Genomic DNA, 25688 nt, shown 5'->3' with positions numbered 1-25688 from the left:
CCCCGTCCCAACAACATATATTGGAGAAAATATCTCATTTTATATTTTATTGTGACAATTCACTTTTTTGTATTTGTTTAGATCAGATGAAACTTGTCAAGATATGTGAAGGTTTTATGCACTGGTCAAGATCTATGCCAAACAAAATGAACTTTTTAAAATGATATGTTCAGTAATTGATAATCAGTTTATCTACTCAATCAGTTTAACTTCTTCAAATGTAACCAGGCGTTATTGTGTGCATTTACTAGGCAGTATAAACATTAACACTTTTGTGTCAGCATGTTTGAATAAGTTTGTCAAATTGGGACTTTTTGTTCCTGATTTCTAGACAGATGTGTTATTGTAAAAAAAAATAATGTAATCATAGACACGATGAATGTTCATTAACACACACAGTGAAATAGTTGTTGGTTCCATTTTTAATCTATGCTCAAGTTCCTATTAAATATATATATAATTTAACCTTTTATAGACATTTAAACATTTCAGATGACAGAAAAACTGAAATGAGCACAAGACTGAACTTTGCATGTTCTTTTTTAATGTGTTAACCTGTCATCATAAATCTGTTACACTTCTGAACCAAAATATAGGCAATTATACAGTATGTAAAACAAACCGTTTTTTTTATTTTACACTATGTACAAAAAGTGTGCATTGCATTCTGCAAACCGAAGCTGAATGTGACAATGACATAACAGAGGAGATGGTAGTTTGTTCTCTACTGGGAGGAGATCTGGGATCAAGCAACAACCCAGCTGGGGCCACTCTGGGAGCACTGGGTATACTGGAAATACCAAAAACATGACCGCCACAGCCAGTTTACGGTGAATCGGTCATTCCAAAGACAGTTGATCATTGTGTCCTCCACGATTAGACCCAGCGTTTAAACTACGACAAACTACCGCAAACCCACAACAGATGGCGCTGCTGCCGCCTGCTGTGAGGGATTAGAGACACGCGCATCCAAGACAGCAATAATCATCACTGAAGCGACATTCAGTCCCCCAAAAATGTGTTTTTCTCCAAACAGGCAGGTTGTGTTTTTTTTATGCTTGTGTTTTTATCAGTTATATCAGTAAACAGTTGCCCCCAATTTAGAGGTGCAGCGGCAGAATGTGAATCGGAGGGCACAAAGTTTAAAACCTGGAATTCTATTAAATCAGTTTTTTAAAACAACTATTTGTTTGCAAAAGTCAATTTTGAGAATAATTACAGTGAATGTTTGAATCAGATTTTATGCTGATGCTTAGACCACTCATTTGTAGTACACTGTTAAAAGGGAAGCTACTTCAAGAGAGGCTAAATGACCATTTATATCCTCACAGTAGATGTTTTTCTACACGGCCACAAAAGTGCAAGAGAGTCATGCAAACAGTCAATTTGAGTGTACAGACGCTGGTATGATTCTGATCACTGACATCTAAAACAGTTTCAATCATGAGGAGAGAGGAGTTACATTCAATTTTCATGAAAAAATGACTTTAAAACGACCTTATCTGTCATTTGTTATCTCAGACTTTTGAACCGCCCCCTCCGGAGTATTGGCATTAAAATGCACCTCATCTAAAACACATGAATTTCCTCATCTATCATCGGGTGGTGACAGATGATTTGGCAGGAATTGAACTACAGTAAGAAAACATCAATTCTGGCTCAGCTTCAGAACTTTATGTGGAGGGTTTATACAGCATTTTGTGGTGACGTGCAGCCCACCAAGTACCCTTCCTGATGCATTTCAAACATTTCCTAGAGCCTTACTTTTGTTTAAACAGTCAAAAATCCAGGAAATCGTTGCCTCATTCCATCACTAAAATTATTGTTGTTGGTGGATGCTTTAGCTGAAGGCTTATTACCATCTAATAACCAAAGAGAAAAAATGTTTGCAGGATCAAAAACTTGAGCTGTCTAAGTTTTAATGCTAAACTCACGTTTATGTGTGGCGTTACAGCTTGTACAGACCACTAGCGTTTAGACGTTCCTACAATCCCCACAGTTCAGATATACTCTCCGTGCATGTGGTGTCATCCTCTGGTACAGATGTTGACCATAAAATTGTCCATGACTGAAGCCTCAAAGGTTACAACCCCATCCCTTAATATGGATAAATGTAATAAAAGCAGGATTTGCACTTCCTGTTCTTCCAGCAGTGCTTTGCTTCATAACAGAAACAGCAACAAAACATGGGAAGCAGCAGCGATATTTAATGGCCATGACACGTTCTTGTTTCAGCCTCAGTGAGAAATCCCTTTGGATTTGAATTTACTGCAGAGCCAAAACTGCTGGCTAATGGCAAATAAACAACACCAGATCTACTGGATAAATATAAATGGTTTTCCCTTACATGTAATCCAGCATTGTCCTTATTTGAGCTACTTAGCTACTGGTGTTTTCCTCCTTTAAAGACCAGGTCTGTACATGCTGCACAACCTGACACACATCTCAAACACACATATTTCCACACACTTGCTGCATATACACATAAAGTCAAACCATGACATCACATTTGTTTGCAAAATACCTTTTTCTCTGTGCAAATTTGTAACACCAGTGGTTCAATTAAAAAGGAAAAGCATGAAACAAGAGAAAGTGTGACTAAAAAAAACCCCTGCTGCTTAAAAAAAAAGAATGATTAAAATCCCCCAACAAAAACAAACTAACAGGACGAGGAAAGGGTGTTTGGATGGTGATGCATGCAAGATTTAAATCAGACACAGTTTGCGCCGATGCCTGACCCAGCGCTTCTCTGACATCTAATTACTAACACGCCCCCCCGTGGAGAAGGTACAGCTCTCAGCTTCTGCATCACATGATCATTTACAGCCGTCTTGCCCTTCAGGATCTGTTTGTCTTCCCACTCACCTCCGCAGTTGAACAATTTATCTACACACACTTATCTACATCACCAGTCTTTTTAGTGTTTGTCTCTGTCCAAAAATACTACAGGAATATTTACAACCATTAAATAGAGCTCAAATAAGCACTTGTGTGGTGGTGATGGGCATTGGAATTTGATCCTAGCAGAGGTGGTGGAGCAGTTATATTCATTTTATCCCTCTTTTTTTTTTGATCATTTAAAAAACATAAAACCAGGAAAGCCCTCCTGGTTATTAAAGTCACAACATGCCACAATAAATAAAGGAGTAGTAAAAAATAAAGGTCGGAAATAGAGAGGAAAGCTCGATGCTGGAGAGGTTTTCTGTGCGACATGGCTCTTCAGTGAAGCTTAAGCACAAGTAGCAGTAGTAGAAGAAGAAGAAGTAGTGTTGCCATCACTCCCCTGTGCTGCTTCGTATCTTCTCAGATTGCAGGACACGGATGGAAGCTGGAATGGGTGCAGGAATGATTTTGGGTTGAAAGTTGCTCTAATAAAGTGCACGGGAGACTCCCTGACTGTTGCAACCCAACCTCGACCTGGCCCGCAGACCAGCAGTTTTACCCCCGAGTCCTGTCAGACATAGGTCCACAGCCCCCACCCCCGCTGTCCTACTGTGACACACTCAAGAAAGAAACAGCTGACTGTGGTGCATTTTACACGTGTGCAACTGGAAGCTCACAGCTTCAGCCAAAGGTGGCTGACCTCCGAGGTACACATGCGACGGCGTGGTGGGTGGTGAATGTTGGGTTGGGAAGGGGGGGGGGGGGTCTTCGGGTGTGTCCCAGGAGTCCGCTCCCGAGTTCTACATTAGCGGGAGGCTGTGTGTTTGTGCTCGTGTGCTTGCGTGTGGAACTCAGTAGCTGTTTTCATGGCCTGCCAGGATGTAGAGGTTACTGTCAGCTGTAGGGTTGTCTGTAGGCCTACTCTCCAGCACCACCACCCTAAACAAACAAACAAACAAAATGCTCAAGATCTTAAAATTCAAAATGGTTAATTTGACCTTTGACCCAAGACCTGAAGGAACCACCAGCCTGATTTACCAAAAATAAGAGGATCATTCCATACCAACTTAGGGAAGTGTCCACCAAAAAAACCAACACAAAGACTAACAGAATCCTCTCAGCTGACACACACTTAGTAAATAAAAATGTTTCACACTGAATTTATTATCCATTTATTTATCCATGTTTTTCCAATCGATTATAAAATAATCTGCTGTAATTTATTGTAATTGATTTTTATGAAATCAATTGTTCAGGCCTGATTTTTCAATGACATTCTGACAACTCTATTATCTATTTTAATAATTATTTTCAAGGAATGTGTTGACAGGAAATGGGAAAAGTTGGAATGGAATGATGGACAAGAAGTGAAAAGACAGAATATACCTGAGATTTTCTGTATTAATATACGCAGAACCAGAAACCAACCCTAGATTTGGACCAGGTTGTAAAGGTTTGTTGATTGGATAAAGGGCATCAGAAGGACCCTGACACCTAGAAAACTGTTAATACTGTTCTCAGAGAGAATTTAAGGATCCTCAGAGTCTCAAAACTGCTGATCAATAATGTAAAATTAAGCACCAAAATGACCCAGTCCTGATAAGCTCCCGATTTATGGATTTTAGGATATCGTCTATTTAAATTATTTATCATATACTGAATCTGTAAAAAGGTATTTTGGACGAAGATGATTTGGTGTTTACCCATAAGAAAAACACCAAACACACATTATACCGCAGAAGTGGCAAGAAGCTAGTGCATCAGCCCCGACAGAGAGAGGCAACAGTTACGGCTGGCAGGGGCCAGCAGGTGTACCTGTTCCGAGAGAGGCCTTGGTCCCCGACCTCTACAGATCTATGGGCCACACATCTTTGTGGTAAGACATCAGAGCAGAAATAAACATCTATGTCATGCATGTGCACTGAGGAGGAGGAGTGTACTCTCACCTGTCTGATCCTAGTAGTCTGAATATCCGTGTGCTGTCAGAGATCTCCTGCGTGATCTGGTGAATCAAAAATGATGTTCCGGGCTCAGATGAGTCCAAATTCGCTCATTTAAATACCCTCTCATTCAAGATTGTCTCACCTCATTCGTCTTAAAGCTCCGTCCCTGCATTCCGTGCCTCCAGAAGGCCAGGACACTGTCCTGAAGGCAGACTGCAGAGACATCAACAATATCGTTGGATTGTTGCTGACAACATACAAACTGGTTTAATTCTTATCTCATCAATATTTCTAATCAATTAATATTCAGGAATGTGGTTTGATTAATGTGGGTTTTACCTGTGGCTTCTATCTGAAAATTGAAGGTGAGTTCTGCTGATAACTTCCTGCTGGATTTCAACCTCCCCTGGAGATTTACAATCTTTATACATCCTGCAGATGGACAAGGGGGAATATGCTCCATTGCTCAAATATTCAAGACTCCACACAGCAAATATACAAATGTGTAGAACTACATGTGCTACTCACTGTCCAGGCAGACCAGGATAGTGTCTCTCTCTAACTGAGTGATGTGAATCACACATGTCTGTGGTGTGTCTGCAACAGAGGACAACAGGACATTAAGCTCGGGCTGCACATGGGACACAGTCCTGCTCAGTTAGACAGAGCTGGTCTTCACCTGCTTCTGTGAACCAGGAGGAGGTACAGTTGGGGTTGATGGTACCGAATCGGACCACCTGATTGAGTTCAGTGCCTTTACTGACTGCCACACAGATTAGAGGGTAGGTGTGTTCAGGGACCACCAACATTTCAAAGACCTCCAATGGACATGGCAGCGGGAAATCAATGTTCTGCAAGGGAAAAAATAAAATAAATAAGTATATCTATAATTATTATATAAAATGTATATATATAATCACAGCAAACATATATTTTAGTGGCTATTAGACTCGATTGGAATTTTAATTTTTTGATAAACTGTTGTTTTGAAGAGCTGCGACTGACCTTAATGAGCATAAACCTCTGCATGGACTCCACCCACTCCAACAACATGACACTGGATTGAAAAGCTCCACACAGGTATTTATGCCCTGTGTATGGGTTACGCACTGCGTAGGACACAACAGGCGTTAGGAATACTGCTGAGTGACATTCAAACAGATAGTCCCAGTGATGCCGCACATCTCCTCCCACTTGAAACTCACCTACGCAGCACTTTTGGCACCCCTTAGTGTCTGGAATTTTATTGGACACAGCAAACTTCCTGTAAAGACAAACCATTGCACTTCGGTTGACCTGGGGTTGAATCAGAGTGGTACGTTTCTTTTCTGTGACATTTCTGTTTTGCTCACCTGGGAATCATCTTGTCAGGCAGCTTGTGTGTTGGAATGGCTACTGGTAGCTTTTGCAGCTGTCTGGCTTGTTCAAACAGGCCGCTCAGATTATGGGAGTACAACTGTGAGGCTTTCCCTACGAAAATGTAAAACAATCAAAAATGTATAAACAGTGATGTGGCAACCTGCTGAGTCAACTCTAAAATGGCTCCAAGGCTCACCAGATATGGAAAGAAGACAGTTGTTCATGACATATAGCCATGTACACCGCCGAGGAAAGAGCTGCAAAAAAAAGGAGGAAACTAGGATGTATTCTGCATCATGTGACTGCTTCATATTTTACATGATTTGCAGTTTCATCTTTTTGTATTCATGAATTTGTTTCCAGTCTCACCTGCTCCATTGACGTCTCATGGAGTTCATTAAGGTTTAGAGTGTAGATTCCCTCCTCGGCTCCGAATATCAAATATTGGTCTGAAACAAACATAAAAACGTGTGAAACAAAGCCCGAATAAGAAATAAATCTGAGAAATCTGTAAGCCAACATAACTTACCTCTGGTGTCAGGATTGATCCAAGAGGTGGCACAGTGGATTTTTAATGGACAGCCATTGAACACCTTGGTGAAACACGCCCCCATCTACACAGAAGAGGACAATAGATTCAAATGATGGCCTCTGGTTCTGCATGGGTTGATTTTATGCCTAAGTAAAGGAGGGAGCAAGATAACTACTTACATGGACTTTGGGCGTTGGGGGGAGACCATTACTGATTGGCTTCTAGGAAAATAATGTGCCAGAGATTAATATAAATTCTCCCTAAAACACACTTTGAGGCATTAGAGACACACTTTGGCATTCAGGGATTATAAAAAAAAAAAAAAAGGACATCATTGAATGACATATTTATTTATTATTAAATGCTGTCAAATATTAACACATTTTACTGGTCCTTACTGGTACATCCTTCTTTTCTTTCCGTATGGGGACACTAGGGGGCATAGTGGACTGCCTGTCTCCAGGGCCGTTCTTGTCTGCACTGTGGGGAGAGCTGAGTCCGTTCCCTAGATCAATAACAAAAACAACATGTATGGTGTGAGGCAACGACAGGGACAGAGAAGGAGGATGTGTGAATATGCAGCAGGGAAATGGGAACAGACTCTGCTGCAGAACACAGACAAAGCATGGCTCACCCAAGCAGACGCTACCTCGTATTCTGCGGGTTTCAATAAGTGCAGTCTAGTCTGACATGTAAAGATTTTACTAAAGCGCTAAGAACAAACTAATGGGAGCAGTGAGGGAGGGAAGGAGGGAGCAGGCTAGCAGGAAGAACACAGAGGATCAAAATTGGTCTTGAACAAGAGAGGGTCAATCTATACTGGTCAATTTGAACCATAACCTGTCTCTCCTCAACTAGTCCAACACACTGGGAGGTCACATCTAGTCCAGCATACCTGACTGAGCTTAGACATTTTAAGGAGGACAATGAATGATATTGTTTACAGTAGCTTTTACACCTGGGTATGCACAAAATATGACCAGGTCAACATTAACAAATTTACTCAAGTGCATTTATACACTACCTATGACTCTTAAAGAATATTTCTACTGTGACAGAGAAGTGACTTTTTGCACTTTTCTTGGTGGTAAAAGTTTCTGACCTGTTTTCTCCTCCTTTCTTTCTACTAGGAAGTCGGGGTTGGGGGCAGCGTTACGAGCATGATTACTAGTAATTGACTGATTGGATGGAAAATCACATTTAAAAATAAACAAATAAGAAAGACAAAGACAAACTGAGCAATTGCTAATGGACGGAAAGAACTACAAAAAAAGAAAAATCAAAGACTGTTAATAATGGACTCATGGAGGAAATCATACTATGGGGGCTGAAGACCACATAACCAATTAGAGGGGATGACAGGGTCTGTGCACACTAGCACTGCTCTTACGCTCTTCCTTTTCCTCCTCTTTTTCCTGCTCCTCTTTCACCTCCTTCAGCACCTCCCATGCCTCCTCCAGCTCCTCCTCTGTGTGAGGCGTGTGTAGCCACTCCCAGAAATGCCTAAAGCTCCCATCATCCTCTGGGACAGGATTTCCGACATCCTTGCCTTTGGGGCTCTCGTTACCTAGGCTACTGCGACGGTGGGGTGGCAGCTTCGGGGGAGGAGGCCGCGGGGGGACGTTAGAGGCGGTCTTTGCAGGGCTTGGCATCTCTGGACCTGGACAACGCTTGATGGTCCCCCCGCCGTCGTCCTCACTGTGCGACTGGCTGTCCTCATGCTTCTGTTGGGATGAGCTGATGGATTTGGGCTGCAAAAGAAATAAGAAATTGAGCTGGTTTCTCATATTATGGACAGCACTAAAGACAGCTTTCACTAAATGAAGTGATATTTTTCTTTGTACCTTCGGAGGAAGTGGAGGTGGAACCTTTGGCCTCATAATGGTGCTCGATTTACTGAAGAATGAGAACAACGGCGGGTTTGATAATATACTCAAAAAAAAAACAAAGAAAAACTATTCACACACGCACGCACATCTAACCACATTACACAGCTTGGACGTGGCTCAACTTGTCTTTTAACACTGTAACTACAGACATCCTGAGATGAAATGTTTCCTTTATATATTAAAAGTGCACAATTACTGCAAAGTGATTTGAATTTAAAATCGCAGCTTTGGTGTGATAATAAATGACAAGTACAGCCGCGTCCTGACATGGGACAAACACCGCTTTAAATGGTTAAACACTGCAGTTATGAGTTAGACTGGAACAATGTATGTGAGTTAAGTCTCTGTGGTCCTGAATCTACTCACCTCAGCTTTACTACAAAACCTTTCTCAATATTCTCTGTGTAGCTTGTTTACAAGCTCAGCGCTGCAGACATTACAATGACTAAGAAGAAAATCTGGTCAGCTTGTACATGAGGAGGCATAAGAGTGGAATCTAAATAAAAGGAATCATCAGAAGGAGAAGCCAGAAGTCCCAGACAGAGTAGATCTGTGCTCGGGCACAAGTGTGTGCCTGCCCCTTACAAGCACACATGAAGATAAGAAGTCATGAAAAGAATGTCAGGGTGAAGAACATGATACGTCCAAACAACTACTATACACCCAGAACACAGACGCTACCTGAAGGGTGTACATGGGGTCGGGTGAATCATTCCCACGATTATGAAAACAGGGTAATCAACATAAAAAGATGATTGTGCCGTACATATTGTTTGTTGGTTGTTCTCCTTCTGTCCAGTGATGTAAATGTAGCAGCGCGCACCACCCTTTAGAGCGGCGCACCGCACTGTTCGACATGTTGAACATTGATATTCTAATCATACTATGATGTACGTGTGCTTAGATTGCGCTGCAGTTTGGCGTGGCCTTGAGTACAATACCAAATCATTTTTGATATTTATTATTTGCATATATATTATTTATATTTTGTTACAGTTAACTGAAATGTAATATTAGTCACTTAAAAAGAAAAAAGCCAGTTTAAAGTTCAATAAAAGCAAATTCACCCATCATTCAAAATAATTGTGATTAGGATTTTTGCCACACTTGAGCAGCCCTGGGTGTGCATGTATAGTTGCGTCTGAAAGTTTACACTGAAGGTACTTTTAAAAAAATAAACATACAGAATTTGCATCTAACAAGTGAAACAAACGATTATTGTTGGCATAGTAACACATCTTTTGCTTCATGGAGAACTTACTGGAAATCAAACATGAAGGAGACAAAGAACTTCACAAAGAGAAATGAACAGCCAAGCACAACCGAGGCCATAATGCACATTTGAAAATGAAATTCATTGATCAGCTTGAATATTTCCCTGTCCCTGTTTATGAATGATGGAGTTCTGACAATACGGGTTAATGTTAGTAGTTAATAAACTTAAACACAAGGCAGTATCAACACAAACATGGGTGGCTACTACGGCGTGATGGTGGGGTGTGCTTGCATTGTGATGCGTGGATGAAACCGGCAAAGACAGGAAGAAGCCTTCCTCCTTGTCTCCCTTCTCATTCTCACTGCATTTTGTTTCCAAAATGAGGGAGGAATGGGTGGGAGGGTGAGACAAGGGGGAAGGGGCTTCTGGCTGTAGGACTGGGAACAAAACTTACTGAGTGTGAGTTTCATCATCATCTGCACCATCATCATCCTCATCCTCCCCTAAGTGTGCCACATGGCCCCTGGGAGAGGAGGTGAATACAGGAGGAGGGGAGGATAGGGAAGGAAAACAGCATTGGAGAGAATAAGAAGAAGATTGGGGACAAGGGGAGCAAGCAAAAATAACAACAGGAGGAAGGGAAGGAGAGAGGAAGGGGACAGGGAGGGAGATCTGAGTGACTGTCTAACCCTTGTATCTGGGTGGATCTGAAAGGACTGAACAGATCCAAAGAACAAAGATTTCTGCACCACAACAACATCCAATAATCAGGAACTACAATTATTCCTTCAGGCCATAAAAACAAGTGAAAAGGCAATATTCTGTCAAAATGTTCTGGTCTGCTAACATCTACACACTTGTCAGAAGCAGCCAGAAGGAACATTTTACTTCCTGTTTGCAGTAGAATCTTCCTTATTTTCAGTTTAATAAAGCAGCTTTACATTAATTAAAACAGCTAAATGACACTAGGATTAACACGTATGCAGACAAAAGTGTGTGAACATACTCTGATATTAAAGCTTGTCTCATAAAAAGGCAAGAAAATTGCAGTTTCTTCACAGACTGACCAATAAAATGACACGTTTACAGCTGCAGCTAAATATGAACATGGGAATATATTGATATGTGCATGTGTGTGTGCGTGGGTGTGTGTATTTCAGCCATGCTCTGCAGGAAGCACCTATGAAGCACAGCCTTTTTATCTGATGGCATCAAAGCATAAAGAAAACCCACAGAGGAACACCAAAACCCACGAGAATCCAAAATGCAGAGTACAGTCCCGAGTCATTATGACAGAGTTAAGAGCATGTGATCTGAAAAGATTAGTGCTGCTGTTAATAACGGCTGATGGGTGAGCTCAGAACACCAGCAAAACAGGAGGTCCGACTAGCATTAGCATGTGCCTCACCTCTGCTGCAGCTCTTCCTCCACAGATTTGAGAAGACTCCTGTGTGACAGATGAGCAAAATGATACACGTGACATGAAAATGCAACAAGGACAACAGTATATCCGATGTCAATGTTTATTTCCAGGCTAGTTTTGAGTTCTTTTTCATCCTCGTCACACTGTGAAAAGCCAGTCTGGTGCCCTGATTTGAACCTGAGCCATGAACACAATGCTTAAGGAACATCTCCAGACTACAGTTATGAATAAACAATCAAAACTACAGCAGGAAAATGCTCAAAATCTCACATTTTTTTAGTTTAACTGCGGAATAACAAAAATATGAGCAATAAAAGATGCAATATTCTTACTTATTTCCACCCAGTAAACTTGGGGAATCATGGCCGTAGTCCAACTGCAGCTCCTACGAAACAAGCAAATGGCAGGTTAAAAAGTAAAGAAAATTTGGCAGCATTTTTATTCACGAACACAAGGACCACAGACAAAGTATCAGCAAAAGAAAAATGCATATAGTGTCTGCTTTTTTAATTAGATTACTACTGCTAGCATAGCAGCTGCTGTGACGGTCACAATAGCATGCAAGAAATGATAATCCCCTCAAGTGCCACTAAACGCCCACAATCACATCAGATTAGCTGCAAGGAGATTTCAGGATTCACTTAAATTTCGAAGATTGAATGTCGATTTACTTTCACTCTTGCTTATCAACCAGTCTAGAGCAGCGAGTCCCAGAAAGATGAGGATTTTGGATACACAGACTGTTGAGTGTTTGTTTGCTGCAGATTTTCTGACCTTAGCCCTTAACGTATGCACTCCAGAGGATTTTCTGAGGATCAGATGAAAGTTTTCTCCGCAACTGTCAAGATCCATATCTTTAAGCTTAAAGCATCATCTTTACATTCTTTACACACAAGTCTGAAGCCATCTTGTCATTTTTATTTGATCAGGTAAAATCAGCAGAGAGCACCTAATCATATACATACAAATGTAATTTTTCTTTATCATTTAGAGAATTTTTACTCATCCAGGTGAGGAAAGAGTGAGTTGTTTTCCCCTAATCCCCCTGTAAAATCCAGTTTATAGTGCATATGTGAGAGGGCCTGTGTCATTAACATACAGATAGAACACAAGAAATAAAAAAGAGAAAGATGAAAAGATCAGATTTATGATAATTGATAATAACAGGAGTAATTACCTTCTTCTTTGCTATGGACAAGTCTAATATTTCCTGATACAAGTACTGCTGTCTAACAGTGAACATGCTGAAACATAGGAGGGACTTTCTGTGTAGTTTAAAATTAAAAGCCCTCAACAGTTAAGAGGGACAGTGAATATTTGCGGGAACAGACTGGAAAGAATGAAAGTTTCTCAGAAATGCAAGACTGTGAACGAGACTGAACAACCATTTCTATCCAATTACATAATAGTAATAGTAATAATAATAATAATAATAATAATAATAATAAAAGACACTATATAAATAAAGATTGATTGATTACGGTGGAAGTAGATTATCATTTGTGATGTCATAGTGTGCAATTCAGAAAACAGTCCAAAGAGTAAAACTTGTTGCCAATCTGGCCATTGGCTCGATATCAAACCCCTTTTAAAATATACTCTTATACACAAACAATAACAGGTGCTATAAATGGGAAAGTTTGTGTTCAAACCCGTGTCACAGAGCAAGAAAACAAGTAAATCTGAGGGAGTGAATGTCCAGTGTATTCAAAATCAACTGAAAGGACAACGCGGAGTACATCACTATGGACTCGTCACCATGACAACTACAACACCAGTTAGTGAGGCAGGTGCCAAAGCTGAAAAAAAAGATGAACAAAAAGAGACAGACCAAAATATGGCATGTGACACACAAAAACATTTCAGACAGGAAGCAGCCAAAATGTCACGCTGGAAAAAAAAAAATAAGGCAGGAAAAAATAAATAAAAATACCAAGGGCCTGAATGGCAAGGACTTAGAACAAGAGCAATGTGTGTGAGACAGAGATAAACATGGATAAAAAAGAAGCTCATGAAAGGAGAGACAGAAAGAGCGAGAGTGAGAGAGAGAGACAGAAAGAAAGAGTACTACCAGATTAGATCTTGCGGTATAGTAGAGCTCCTCAACACAGTCCAGATAGGGCTCAGAATCACACTGGTCAGCAAGACAGAGTGGGAGAGACCTCAGTTAATACAGTAACTTGGACTGAAGAAGGGGAACGACTTGGATTTTGGGGTGGGGGGGTTGTATGAAAAATGGATAAAGGTCCAGATTGGATCTGAACACTGTGGAAGGAAGAGGGCAATACCTTCATATTTAGGAGAGGGGGAAGATGACTAAGAGCAGAGTGAAGGTGAGTACATTATAATGTATGGAAGGTACAATAAATCTTCTTATTTCAGTGGCACTCTTGGAATTTCTCTTCTCAAACTTAAGCAGAAGTTACCTCAGTTTAAGTTCCAAGGTGTTACCCTCAGGTGAAATTGGGCCTTGGTATATCCTTACACAAGAGATTAAACAGGTAGCACATTCTGAAATTGAAGCTTTGCAACACCAGCTAGAACATTTAGCCGTAATTATCTATATGGTAATCGTGTAGAATATCACAAACATGATTGGAATCATGAACTGGGAATGTGAGAACCAGGCAGATAATCAAAAGATCCCTTTGTCTTTATATACTTTCATTAGGAGGAAGGAAAATGAAAGCAAAGGGAACCAAATCAAATATCTACCCTAGTAAATATTATCAGTACACTAGAGAGAGATTAGGACAAGAATGAAAGCTGATTTCAAAGGTGAGTGTTTTTAAAAGGCAGTTGTGAGATAGCAAAGAAGGAGAAAAAAGAGCAAAGGAGTGAGGGAAATGCGTAAGCAGTGTACCATCCCATTTACTTAGTGATAAATCATATTTTTGCAGTTCCTAAAGGGATAACTAACAACAGATTTAAATTAAAAGATCGACACGAGACAACCGTGTTCCGGTTTAGAAATTAATAAAGACTATTTCCTTTCCAAGAAAATAATAAAAGACATCAGCACTGCATTTTCCATGTTATTATAATGTCTCCAAAAATAACCCTCTTGGAATAAACCGGGAGGGGCACATGTGCTTCCTAGCCCTGCATCAGGGTGTCTGTCAATGTGACCGGGGACTCTAAAAACCCAAAGAAAACTGTGTGAAAATACATTGAATTCTTATCTTTGTTTCTAGTTTGCAGTTGCAGGCTGAACAAAAATGGGTCACATGTTGTTCTCTCCAACGTTTATAGCCATTCTCAGCCCAGGTGGGACAAATTATCTCTGCAGCCTGCTAGTGAGTGTCCTCTATTTTCAACATGCCTTAAATTCCTCGCCAGGAAGGCATTGAGCAGGAATTCTGGGCAAAACCACGAACGCACACACAAACGCACGCACACACACACACACACACACACACACACACACACACTCTCCCTGAACTCCTGGAAATCCACGGGTGTCACACCTTGTCCATAAAAGAGAACCCAGACACTGTACAAAGGAGAACTTTAGCTGGAAGCCTGCACAAACTAAGATGCAAAAAGAAATGCTGTCAGGAAAAAAACATCAACAGATAACTAAACAGTAACCCAGATGAAAATGCTAGTTTGGATCCTTTTGAATAGTCAGTTTTAATCTTCACGCTTAAGATCTCTATGTGAATCAACATGATTGGACGGCTTTTATGTTTTGTTAAACACAACTTGTCAACAACAGCACTCAGGGTGTCTCCTGTGTTCAGGTGGGGCTCAGCTTCTTACACAGACCAACAAACATACGTGATGGAGGACAACTCACCGGTTCATGATGGGGTTCAGTCTCCTTTCTGAGTGGAGGATCAAACTTCACCTGACCAACTGCAAAACGCCGAGAAATGTAAACAGGAAATTTAACAAGACTGATAAATGAAGTATTTTCCTGGCCACTTGGTACAGATATAGGTTTGTTTTTCTGCCAGGTAACTCACAGTTGATCTCTGACAGTGTCTTTCCTTCCCTGGTGCTCCTGCTGGTAGAGCGAATTCGATGAGGAACAGAGACTGGAGACTGTCAGCAAAGAGAGACACACAAACACAGACACACAAGGTCAAACAGCTGTATGTGTCGTTGATCACTGAACAAACATCATGCCTCTGTTATTTCCCATCAGAAAGAATAAGGTGTCACAAACAGACAGCGGAGATATGCAGTCACAAAAAAACACATAAATGATGCTAAAAAAAAACAACATAATTTTGTACACGGTATTCAGACACAAGTGACACTGACAATTCTGTTTTAAGTAATGACTGTTTTTGATGTAGCCACGACAAAGAAATGACACTTTAAGTATTTTTTTTTAAAAGTGAATGATGATGCATTTATTATACGATGGGGAATCATAATTGAATTATCTCTAATAACATGACTGAGTTATGTCTTTTTATTCAGAGACTCATAACAGAGTATAACAGAGAAAAAAGATGTAAAATGTGCATATAAAATCGTGCAGGTTTTGGATTGTTTACATTCATGACTGCTAAAAACACAGCAACTTCAAACCATGCAGGCTGAACACTGGAAAAGGTCAGACCAGGACTCAACAGCAATGCATTTATCAGAGGGATATTGGTTGCTGCAGGGAAGAACCAGGATGTTTAAAATCCACCTCCAGTTCATTATAAAGTCAAGTCAGTTACTGTCAGTAGCAATGGCTTACAAATGACGTTTTCAGGATATTGTTGTACGTTTAAAACAATGCCAAACAGATCTTAATATTCTAATTGGGTTAACGTGTTTTTCAGATGTGAATTTCCAGATTTACTAAAACAAATCAATCACTGAAACTCAGAATGACAGATTTTCAAAATAAAACTGCATTATACAGAAAGACATACAGTACCAACCAATCTGAGCCCATCACAACTCAGACGCATTATTCTAATTGGTCTGCTGAACTCAGTCTGGCAGCCATTGTTGCAAACGGGACCATTTCTTTAATGGTCAGAAGGTGCCACAGAAATAGAGAGAAAAGGGCTGAAACTTGGCAACAAACATTAAGTGATCAGCTCTGGTTCAGCAGGGACGACGCTGATGTTGTCATGGAAGTGAGCAAAGCCTTCCCTGTATTCGCGAGTGTTCAATACCTCTAAATAACTGTAATATTCACCGAAACTTACCTTCACAAACCCAATATTTTAATCCTAGTTACAGCTGTAGAGGTAAAATAATTTAACATGGTATATATAAGAACTCACTACCTTTTATACCAAGTTAAAAACTGGCATTTATTTTTATTCAACCATAAACTACTGCATTCATTTATCATGCAGAAAAACTGGCGGCTGCACCAAAGAGCTGAATCTCAAGGACACCAATATGACAGCATTTGCATCAACGGTCTAAAAAGTCCCATGCTGATGTCAGTTTCCATGACAGCATCAGTGTAGTCCCTGAACTGAATGGAAATCCAGTTTCTATTCAGTCAGTTCAGCGTTCCTCCCCCCCATAAGAAACAATTGACAGCATGGTTTGTGTTAGAATGACATCACTGCACCACAGCCCACACTGGTACCTTTCTACGGGCTGCGAAACGGGGTGCACGCCGAGCACCAGGGCTTATGGGAAGAAAATGTCCCCTGTACTTAAACTGAAGAGGAGTTAGAGGAAGGGCGGTGAAAACAAGAACAAGAGTGGAGAAAAGAGGGAGGACAAAGAAAGTCAAGAGTAGGGTAGAGAGAAAAGAGAAATGCTAAAAGGATTGAATAAAATTAACAAAAGGGAATAGGAAAAAGGCAAGATGGACAGAATGAGGCATAACAAAAACAGAAAAGAAGGCAAGGAGAGGAGGATGGAGGGAAATGAGAAAGTGCGGAAGGTTGAGTTATATGTCAGAGGGAAAGAAGATGAGGAGAATAAATGGTGGACTGTGAGCTAATGAAAAGAGAGAAGGGTGTGATTTCAAGGGAAGAAAATGAAATCAGGTAAAAATACAATCACCTCTATGTTGGCAAGTGTGATTTTTAGAAGGTCAAAGGTTACCTCCGGTTCAGGATCGTCATCATCAAAGTCGTTGTAGGTGCTGTGGTCGGGGTTGTTGGCTTTGTCCAGCAGCTCTATGGCCAAAGTTCTGCTGAGGGGCTGAGACACAAAAGGGTGCTGGAAGACAAGCAACCGGGCAAAAAGACACAATCAAAATGAGGAGTGAGACATAATGGATTCATTTGACTTGATATTACATTCTGGTACGGCATTACTGATAACACTACTGAAAAATCACGTGTTTGCTTTAGTATTAATACTGTGTTGCTTTTTTCTGCTGACCTGCAGCAGTTTCTCAGCTGTGGGTCTCTTTTTTGGATTCTTGGTCAGGGCCAGCTTGACAAAATGGTGGAAGTTATTTGTCCTGTTGGTTCAGAATTGGGAGAAAAAGAAAAGGAAAAATGAACTAAACATATAAAGATTTAGCACATTTAAACATATTGAGCCTGGCAGACGTTTGCTTGAACTGGACTAAATGTACACAGAGGCTGTAGGCACATGCATACAGTATAGAAAGGAATACATTTTCTTACCACTTGAGTTTATCTTTCAACTTAGGTGGCTGAAAATTACTCTTTGTCATTAAGAAGAGAGCCCTGGAGAGAAGAGAACAGCCTGAAATCCTGCTATCAACACAGGAATTTGCCAAAAAAAAATCAATACATTATGGACATTATCACTTTAGAGTCTTTAATTGTCCATATTGCAAAAAACACGTTTTCATTTCTAAAATTGCTGAGCCCTCTACCTCATGGGGTGCAGGTCAAACATAGGGGGCTGTAGTTCAGCCAGTTCTATTGCAGTAATGCCCACAGCCCAAATGTCACAGAGCTGGTTGTAACCTCCTTTTCTTTCAACCGCTGCGACCTCTGGAGCCATCCTGTGGAAGCATAAAGCAGACACATGGAGCATTAAAAAAGAAAAAAGAAAGGTAAAGAGAATTTATTTTCATTTGATTTGAACGACATTTTGCACAAATAAACCAGAAATTTCCTCCAGATAAAAGCAACAACACAACTTCAGCAATGTCAAAATGTGACCCACACACACTCTCTGTTTTCACAGATCACAGAGGTGAAACCCACTTTACCTGCAGGTATAATTATTACAATTGTGCACATCAGACCCAACTAACCAGTATGGAGTTCCAATAAATGACTTCCTCTTTGCAAGAGTTGCTGTAATTTGCGCTGAAACACCAAAGTCAGCTGCAAGGAGAAAAGCATATACAACAGAATAAGAAAAACTGAATAAGACTAGAGTTTAATATCACAAACACTGATAATAAACTAAAAACTGATAATTATGCACATTCACACATGCTGATGAATGTGAACCATCTAAGCCACTGTTGCCTCTTTATGGGGACATGTCCAACCTCAGCATTTAAGGGGCTAAAACCTGCAACGCTTCTCACCCAGTTTAACGTATCCACTGTCTGTCAGGAGGATGTTGGCGCCCTGTCAGAGACAAATACGCATAAACCCCAACGCATGAAAAATTACAAGAATCAATTAAGACCAAATCAGCTGCAAATCTTTTGTCCAAACTCACCTTAATGTCTCTGTGCATTTTGCCTTTATTGTGCAGGTAGTATAACCCCTAGAAAACAGAAGCACAGAATTAATTAAACACCTATTTCAATGATAAACACATTTTCATGTTCAAGTATTTGGGGATGTTTTTAAACTTGAATTTTCATCTGCTGGATGAAATGATGAGTGTTTCCCTTGTAACTGCTTGCACACATGTAGTATTAGGAAGGTGAGAATGTGTGTCCTGTTTGTTACCTGCAGGGTCTCTCTTGACATATATGCTATCTGGGACTCTGACAAAGGCCCGGTCACTGGGGGAGTGAAAGGGTCAAAAATTAAAGATTCATCCAAAACTAAAGAACTCAAAGTAATTAACAATCATAAGGCAGTGTTTTTACTGTCATTACCATGATAGATATCCTGCAGAGAACCTCCTCCACAGTACTCCATACTGATCCACAGCTTATCTCTCCTGCACACAGACCAGTTTTGAGTCACAACAGCCACCTCACACACACCTCCATCTGCCAGTTACACCCTCATCTAAACAGCGCTTCTCTGACAAACACATGTGAAGTGTTCCGGTGAAATCATCTGTAATCGGGGGCTTGAATCAGACAAACTCACCGGAGATAGCTGCCAAAATAGGCTACGATGTTTGAGTGTTTACAGTCCTTCATCATTATAATCTCCTGCTGGACGACAGCAAAATCTTCACCTGGAGTAGAAACAAACTTGTGATAATCCCATAACTCATTCAATATGAATATTGTTAATTAGAAAACAAAAGGAACAGGAATAAATATGGACAGCCAAAGGAGGTGAGCAGCCAGGGCATGTTATAATGCCATACTTAGAAGAAATAATGCTGACATATTTACATTCCTGTTACTTAAATGAACGATGGTAAAGGAGGGAAGGATCTGGGATATTACTTGTGGAGGATTCTGGTCTAAAGGACTGGGTAAGAAAAGCAGACTGATGGTAGGAAAAGGAGAGTAAGAAGACAGAAAAGGAATTTGGAAAGTGTTCATACGAAGAGGAAGACGTGGCAGCAAAATGTAAAAGAACTGAGCACAAATAGGGATAACTCACCCGGTTCCAGTTTGATGACTTTGATAGCAGCCAGTTCTCCCGTGTTTACATTGCGAGCCTAAAGTGTGAAAAAAAGGGCGAAACAATGAGGCTTTTGATGCACACAGCAAATATATGCCAACACCGTTTATTATTAAGCTATTTCAGACTGGAACTGGAGCTGGTAGCTGTTCCCAACTTTGACTAAAACCAGTCTTGTTGAAAAGTGATTACGTACTATTTAAAAAAAAAAAAAGAAAGAAAAAGAGCCCACATTTGCCACCAGTACCTTTCAATGCTGTGACATAAGCACAGAAAAGGTGCAGACAAGACATTTCAGAAAAGCTGTTAGACCTGTAGCGTGGGGCCGGCTAAAGCATGTTTCTGCTGCTGTAAAAACACACCTCGACATTAAAAAGAAAGATCAGTGTAGAAATAACAACTTCCGTTTTTGTCCCTGACATCTAACATGTTTGTGAGATTAGGCTAATTCCTCATACTTCACTTTATTGCAAGATTACTTCAGTTTGCTTTTTTTTAAGTTGCTATCACATCTACAACGTCAAAACACTAAAAGAAATCCATCACTGAATCAATTAAAAAACTACAACAGAGGACTGTCAATATCGTTGTTGTGCCTAAATTCACAGAATTGTTACCAATTGACTAAAGATGAATCAAAGTTTGTGTACCGGTAGTTTCTATAACAAAACTTGCTTTTATGAAAGATGGGCATGTCTTTTGATATAAAAGATCATTCCTTCACTCATGTGGCTCTGGGATGATTTGGATAGTTCCTGAGATTTTCTGGGTTTTAAGTGTGATTTCCACAGTAAGAAGATTCAAATTTAAACTAATGAAGGTGTCCTAGTTTTTGGACACTTTTGCAATTGCAGCGACGATAAATTCCAACAGCTCCGTCCTCAACTTCAACAATGCTCCCATTTCAAACGACAAAAACACATTTGCGGTTTTGTCCAGAATGCAGCGGATCTTTCCCAAGTTCAAGAGAAAAACTGAGCCACCCAACAAAGCTGTGGTGGGAGATACAAAGAAAGGCAAAGAAGGAGGGAGAAGGGGGCCGTACAGCGAGAGTGGAGACAGAGCGGCTTCAGTCAGCAGACGGACGGCCGATGACTCATATTGTAGCTCTCACAGCCGCTGACAGAGGCAGCAGCACAGCCTGACTCCACTTGATGGCCTGGATGTTGTGGGTGACTGGAGCAGGCTGACTGCTGATCAGCAGCTACCTACGATAGTCTGTGGCGATGGGCCCATTGACAGCACCATAACATCCAAACATGATCATCAAAATCCCCTCCTGAAATCCCTCTTCTTTTCTGACACTTTCCTGTGATAATCAGGTGTTTTCATCCGATTTCTCATCATCAGATTACTGTCAACCGTAGCATAACTTGCAGCACTTTCAACATGATCGTTTGGCTAATCTGACTCCAGAAATCAGATAATAATCAGATTTTTTTTAAAAGCACACCACTGTCTATGGGACATCTAAATGCTGTCAACAAAGTCTTGAATAGTGATATGTATCATTCGTTTTGGTCCGTTTCCTCATTTCCTGAATGACAAGAAAACAATGATGCAATAGAACATGAACGTAACCACTGATGTTGAGCTGCGACTCATTTATCTTAGTTAATGGTATTAAAAATGTAGCACGGTGGTGGCCGGCCGCAGCTCTTAAGCACACATTTGTGTAAGTTAGATAAGACATGACAACAATCCTGCCTCGCTTGTAGGGAAACCTGTCTGACGGAGTAATTTTACATAAGGTCAGAGGTAGTAGACACCTCTCACATTAGATAAGTCACCTTAGACCACAAGATTCACCAACTTATCTCTGCAGAGTAAGTGATGGCAGCAATCAGTATATATCTGCAATAATATATCACAGGTCAGTGATTTGTCTATACTACCACTAAAAAAATTCTACAAAGCCAAAAGATCAAAACTATAATTATTTGTATTATTGGGAAATGGGTAGCAAAGGTAAAATAATCAAATAAATCAATATTTCTTTATTTGCAGACATGTGCAGATGATCACTCAGCCTCAGGAGGGCAATGAGTGAGACAGAAAGCTGCACAAACATCTCCCTCCACAAGTAAAATCAGAAAAGAATAATCCTAAACCAGGGGTGTTTTTGCTGTTTTCCACATTACTGCCTGGTATCAACAAGATTAATTATTAATACGCATGTATGCGCGCATGATTCCACAACAGACTGTCCTGCTCTAGAGCCGCAGCACATTAACGGTGCTTGGAACTATATTTCTATTCTAAATCCAGAGAGATTTAGAGAGTTTGTGAATGCCTGAGAGCAGGATGAGGTCTGTGTATCCACCTCAAAGCAACTGGAGGAACAGTGACAAAAACAGGATGGTTTTGGTCCTTCTGTGTGTGTGTGCATGCGCACGTGTGTTACCACAAGCTTCTAAAGTATTTTGAAACAATACAAAATGCATACACAGAGGAAGTAAAGATTCCTGCACTGCTACATCACAGCTGCCCAACTGTTACCCCTCCCCACATTACCAGTATCTACGTGTTGTCGACTCATGTTTGTGCTGGAAAAATCACTGTTGGGTTAAAAAAAAAGAAGAAAGAATTTAAAAAAAACAAAACAAGAATTGGCATTAAACAAGTCTAATTGGTGCTGCTAAATATGGCCCTAATAAAAAGACGTTCCTCCCCCTTTAAATATGAATAAAGGAAGACGGTAGGAACATTGACTGGTACAGATTGCAGCCAAAATTGCTTTGTAGAAAATTTAACTGTGGTGGCTGTTGTCATCCACAACCACAATGTGGTGTCAACTTGAGAAAAGCCAGTCGTTCTATTAGAGCAATGTTGATTATGTCACCCCATGTCCTGTGTTTTAAAAGCACGTATCCTTGAGCGTCGGCAGTTATCACAGCACCAACCCCGATGCAGGTTAGGGTTAGAGCTGCACACGTGCACTTGAACCGTGATGGGCAGCGTTTTGACTGAAGCCCTGTTAGAGCACGTGAAGGACAAAATAAATCATGCTAATATCAGGCTAACGACAAAATTTGTTTTAAGATCAGATTAATCAGAATTCAGAAGTCTGCCAGATAAATTGCAAGTATGTCTAAACATTGTTGTTGGAATGGAGCGATAACAAGGCTAAGGCGGGTTTAGCTATAAACTGCACCAGAACCCGAAGCCCTGACAAGCACTTGCTTAGCATTGCAAGCCTGTAGCTTTTTAGTGAAACAAAAACTCTCTCTCAGGGTGTGCACAGATCTTTATATACAGGTTCCCTTTGTTTTCTCATTCTCAAACTCTTCAATTGGACCAATGGGTTCTTGTTGTTGTATCACTCCACTTGGCCCTGCTGACTCCATGCACCATTGCCTGTTAGCAACACAGGTTACCATGCTCGTGCATTTAATGAGTAAAGAATAAACGCCACCATTCAATCGTCCCCCCCATCAACAGGTGCTGCCTAAACAGGGCAACATGATGTGTCTCTCAGTGTTGAAGACATCTGCTTTAAAGAGACAACATCAAATAAGAAATCAATGTTTTAAAGGAGATTTTCCTGGTCAAACACTCAACCCAAGCCAAGGATTTCACACAGAAGTAAACACCAAATATAGGCATCAATGAGCTTTTGCAAATGCTCTTGTTGCTCGGAAGCACATCCTTTAAATAAAGCTTTAACCTAAGAAAAAGAATGACCTTTAGAGTTCAAAAATTCTTTCTAATAATCTCATGGAAAATTGAAAGAAGGTTTGTAGGAGTTTCTGTCTTAAAGGATAATCTAGCATGAGTTTTCTCTCAGCTGCAGGTTGTTGTTGAGAGATCCTGTCAAGAGTTATGTGTCTGTGACGAGGCGAGATAATACAGCTAATTTAGAAACAAAGCAGATAAGCTTCAGAGGAAAAATCCAACATGGGAAAACAAAACAATGTGTGTACCACACGACGAAGCCAAATTAGCAATAATACAAATTATATATATATTGTACTGATGCATGTTAACATCTTATTGGTTCAGTAGCATTTACTGTCCAACATCAAACACTACGTTAAGGTTCGCTCAATAGTATCTGCTGCCAGGTATATAAAGGTATACCCAGGCTTCAATCTTATAGCAGTGAAATTTTATTAAAAGCAAACACATGCTGGGCAAACAATGGGGATGTTTTTGATACTGATGCAGAATAAAGCTCATTCCAAGGATGGATGAGGCATCACTGGCCAACCGACTTTAAATGTCTGACATTATAAGCTTTGCAGTTTATTTTCCTCATATTCTGTTTAGCTGTCTGACATGATTGTTTGTAAGTTGCCGTATATGATCTATACATGTCCCGTTGCTTCCAGGCCAGGCTGTGGTCGACTCGGGCTGTCAGGCAGGAACTTCCTTCCCTTTGGGATGCAGGCTGGCTACTTCCAGCGCAGGCCCTCGGTGCCATACACGTCTTTGGGACAAAATCTATGCAACTTGCGAGGAATCTAAGGCAAAATTCCCTTAACAACTGCTACAGTGAAAAACTGAATGAAGTTATCACCTTTTCGATGGCTGTTGTTGCTCGTTATGCACTGAGAGCTTTAGCCAAAGTGAATTCCCAGCTGTCAGTCTGTGTCATGCTAAAGAGACGATTTCTACAAATTTAGTTAAACCTCATCACATTTCACCATTAATAATGAACTGAGTAGTTTGTTTTTGCTCCAGTTTTTCCTCTACAGCAGTAACAAAACACTGCTACCAATCATTTGACGAAAAAAATTACACGAAACAACTAAAAGCCCATTTAGCTTCTAAATGCTAACGACTGACCTACGTCCATTCTCGGACAGCAAATGTCTGCGAGTACATAACAACAGACGCCTCAGGCTTCTTTGTGAGTTCCCGTATATTTGTCGATATACTAACTAATTATCATAAGGTATATGGGTATACTTACATGCACTAGAATCTACAGATATATTTAACGAATCTGACATCTCTGCGCCATGAAAGTCGACTTGAGCACCTCACGTCAAACTGAAGTTTCCACCGAACGTTAATATGAGATTAAGAAAAATAATGTATTTGTGCATGAATATTGTACCAAGAAGGCGTTTCTTTAACTCTACCTCAAAACAATGTCGACAGATAAGAGTAAGGCCAAAAACAATACGTCAAAATAGCATTGGGGTCCGACCATAATGGAATTAAGAACACGATTAGCTACTTAGATGCTCAATCGGTTGAATATAAGAGACCAAAGAATGACAAAAGGCTGAACGTGAAACGTGAACGTGAAAAGAGGTTTCCCACTGTTCGTTTAGAAGTAATGTGCTATGTAGCAATACAACATTCTGTCCGATAATAGACCTCCGCTTTTCTCTCTGCAGTTTTACCTTGTACACATCTCCGTAAGTGCCGCTTCCTATCCTCTGGATCAGTTCGAAATCCTCCTGCGGATTCCGCCGAGATAGGTCGACACTGGAGTTCATCATTTCCACTGCCGATTACGGCGCCGATCGTGCACGGTGGACTAGTCCCAACAATATACAGATACGCTATTTTGGAGAAAAACATACGGCGTCAAAAAATCCCAGCCCGGATCCAATGTAGCTCCAACATGGCTTCCACTGCGCAGTGCGCATGCGCAATGGATACCATACCGTAATGAGCGTAAGAGGCTGTAATACTCTATCATATTACAATAAATGCAAATAACAAAATAATTTCACCTGAATTCCACCAGAAATATTGGCCTTAACAGAAACGCGCTGTTTTCTGAAATCAGGTGAAGAGCAGCTTATATCTACACA

At 40.5% G+C, this 25688-nt stretch overlaps 1 protein-coding gene across 7 annotated transcripts; it reads right to left on the bottom strand.

The window, feature by feature from the left end:
• Positions 1-522: 522 nt before the first annotated feature.
• Positions 523-25688, bottom strand: LOC101063416 (mitogen-activated protein kinase kinase kinase kinase 3). Of its 7 annotated transcripts, none has more exons than XM_011603097.2 (35): positions 25272-25688; positions 19897-19954; positions 19429-19519; positions 19209-19273; positions 19057-19112; positions 18821-18868; positions 18684-18726; positions 18402-18474; positions 18015-18146; positions 17800-17862; positions 17549-17630; positions 17267-17383; positions 15214-15292; positions 15045-15103; positions 13317-13379; positions 11578-11630; positions 11231-11269; positions 10277-10345; positions 8562-8613; positions 8285-8468; positions 7116-7222; positions 6897-6938; positions 6715-6799; positions 6555-6634; positions 6382-6442; positions 6179-6296; positions 6032-6090; positions 5832-5935; positions 5506-5677; positions 5355-5423; positions 5166-5258; positions 4969-5039; positions 4830-4885; positions 4699-4752; positions 523-3822 (listed from the first exon to the last, which is right to left on the bottom strand). In XM_011603097.2, exons 1-35 carry the CDS (start codon positions 25368-25370, stop codon positions 3735-3737), a joined length of 2784 nt encoding a protein of 927 aa, XP_011601399.1. In that variant the 5' UTR covers positions 25371-25688; the 3' UTR covers positions 523-3734. The 7 variants fall into 7 exon arrangements, with proteins under 7 accessions (XP_011601399.1, XP_011601400.1, XP_011601401.1 ...); XM_011603098.2 differs by having other exon boundaries at positions 4699-4737; XM_011603099.2 differs by lacking the exon at positions 4699-4752.

Source organism: Takifugu rubripes, chromosome 4, assembly GCF_901000725.2.
Source record: "Takifugu rubripes chromosome 4, fTakRub1.2, whole genome shotgun sequence".
Classification (NCBI taxonomy): domain Eukaryota; kingdom Metazoa; phylum Chordata; class Actinopteri; order Tetraodontiformes; family Tetraodontidae; genus Takifugu; species Takifugu rubripes.
This window is presented reverse-complemented; position numbering and strand designations above follow the sequence as displayed.

What these genes read in the sequence shown, in the direction of transcription:
- LOC101063416 (XM_011603097.2), bottom strand. Translation starts at nt 25,370, where the DNA reads ATGATGAACTCCAGTGTCGACCTATCTCGGCGGAATCCGCAGGAGGAT. An exon ending in CACCTCCACTTCCTCCGAAG is followed by an intron (nt 8,469 to 8,561) that starts GTACAAAGAAAA and finishes TTTCTTTTGCAG; the next exon opens with CCCAAATCCATCAGCTCATC. An exon ending in GATCAATCCTGACACCAGAG is followed by an intron (nt 6,635 to 6,714) that starts GTAAGTTATGTT and finishes TGTTTGTTTCAG; the next exon opens with ACCAATATTTGATATTCGGA.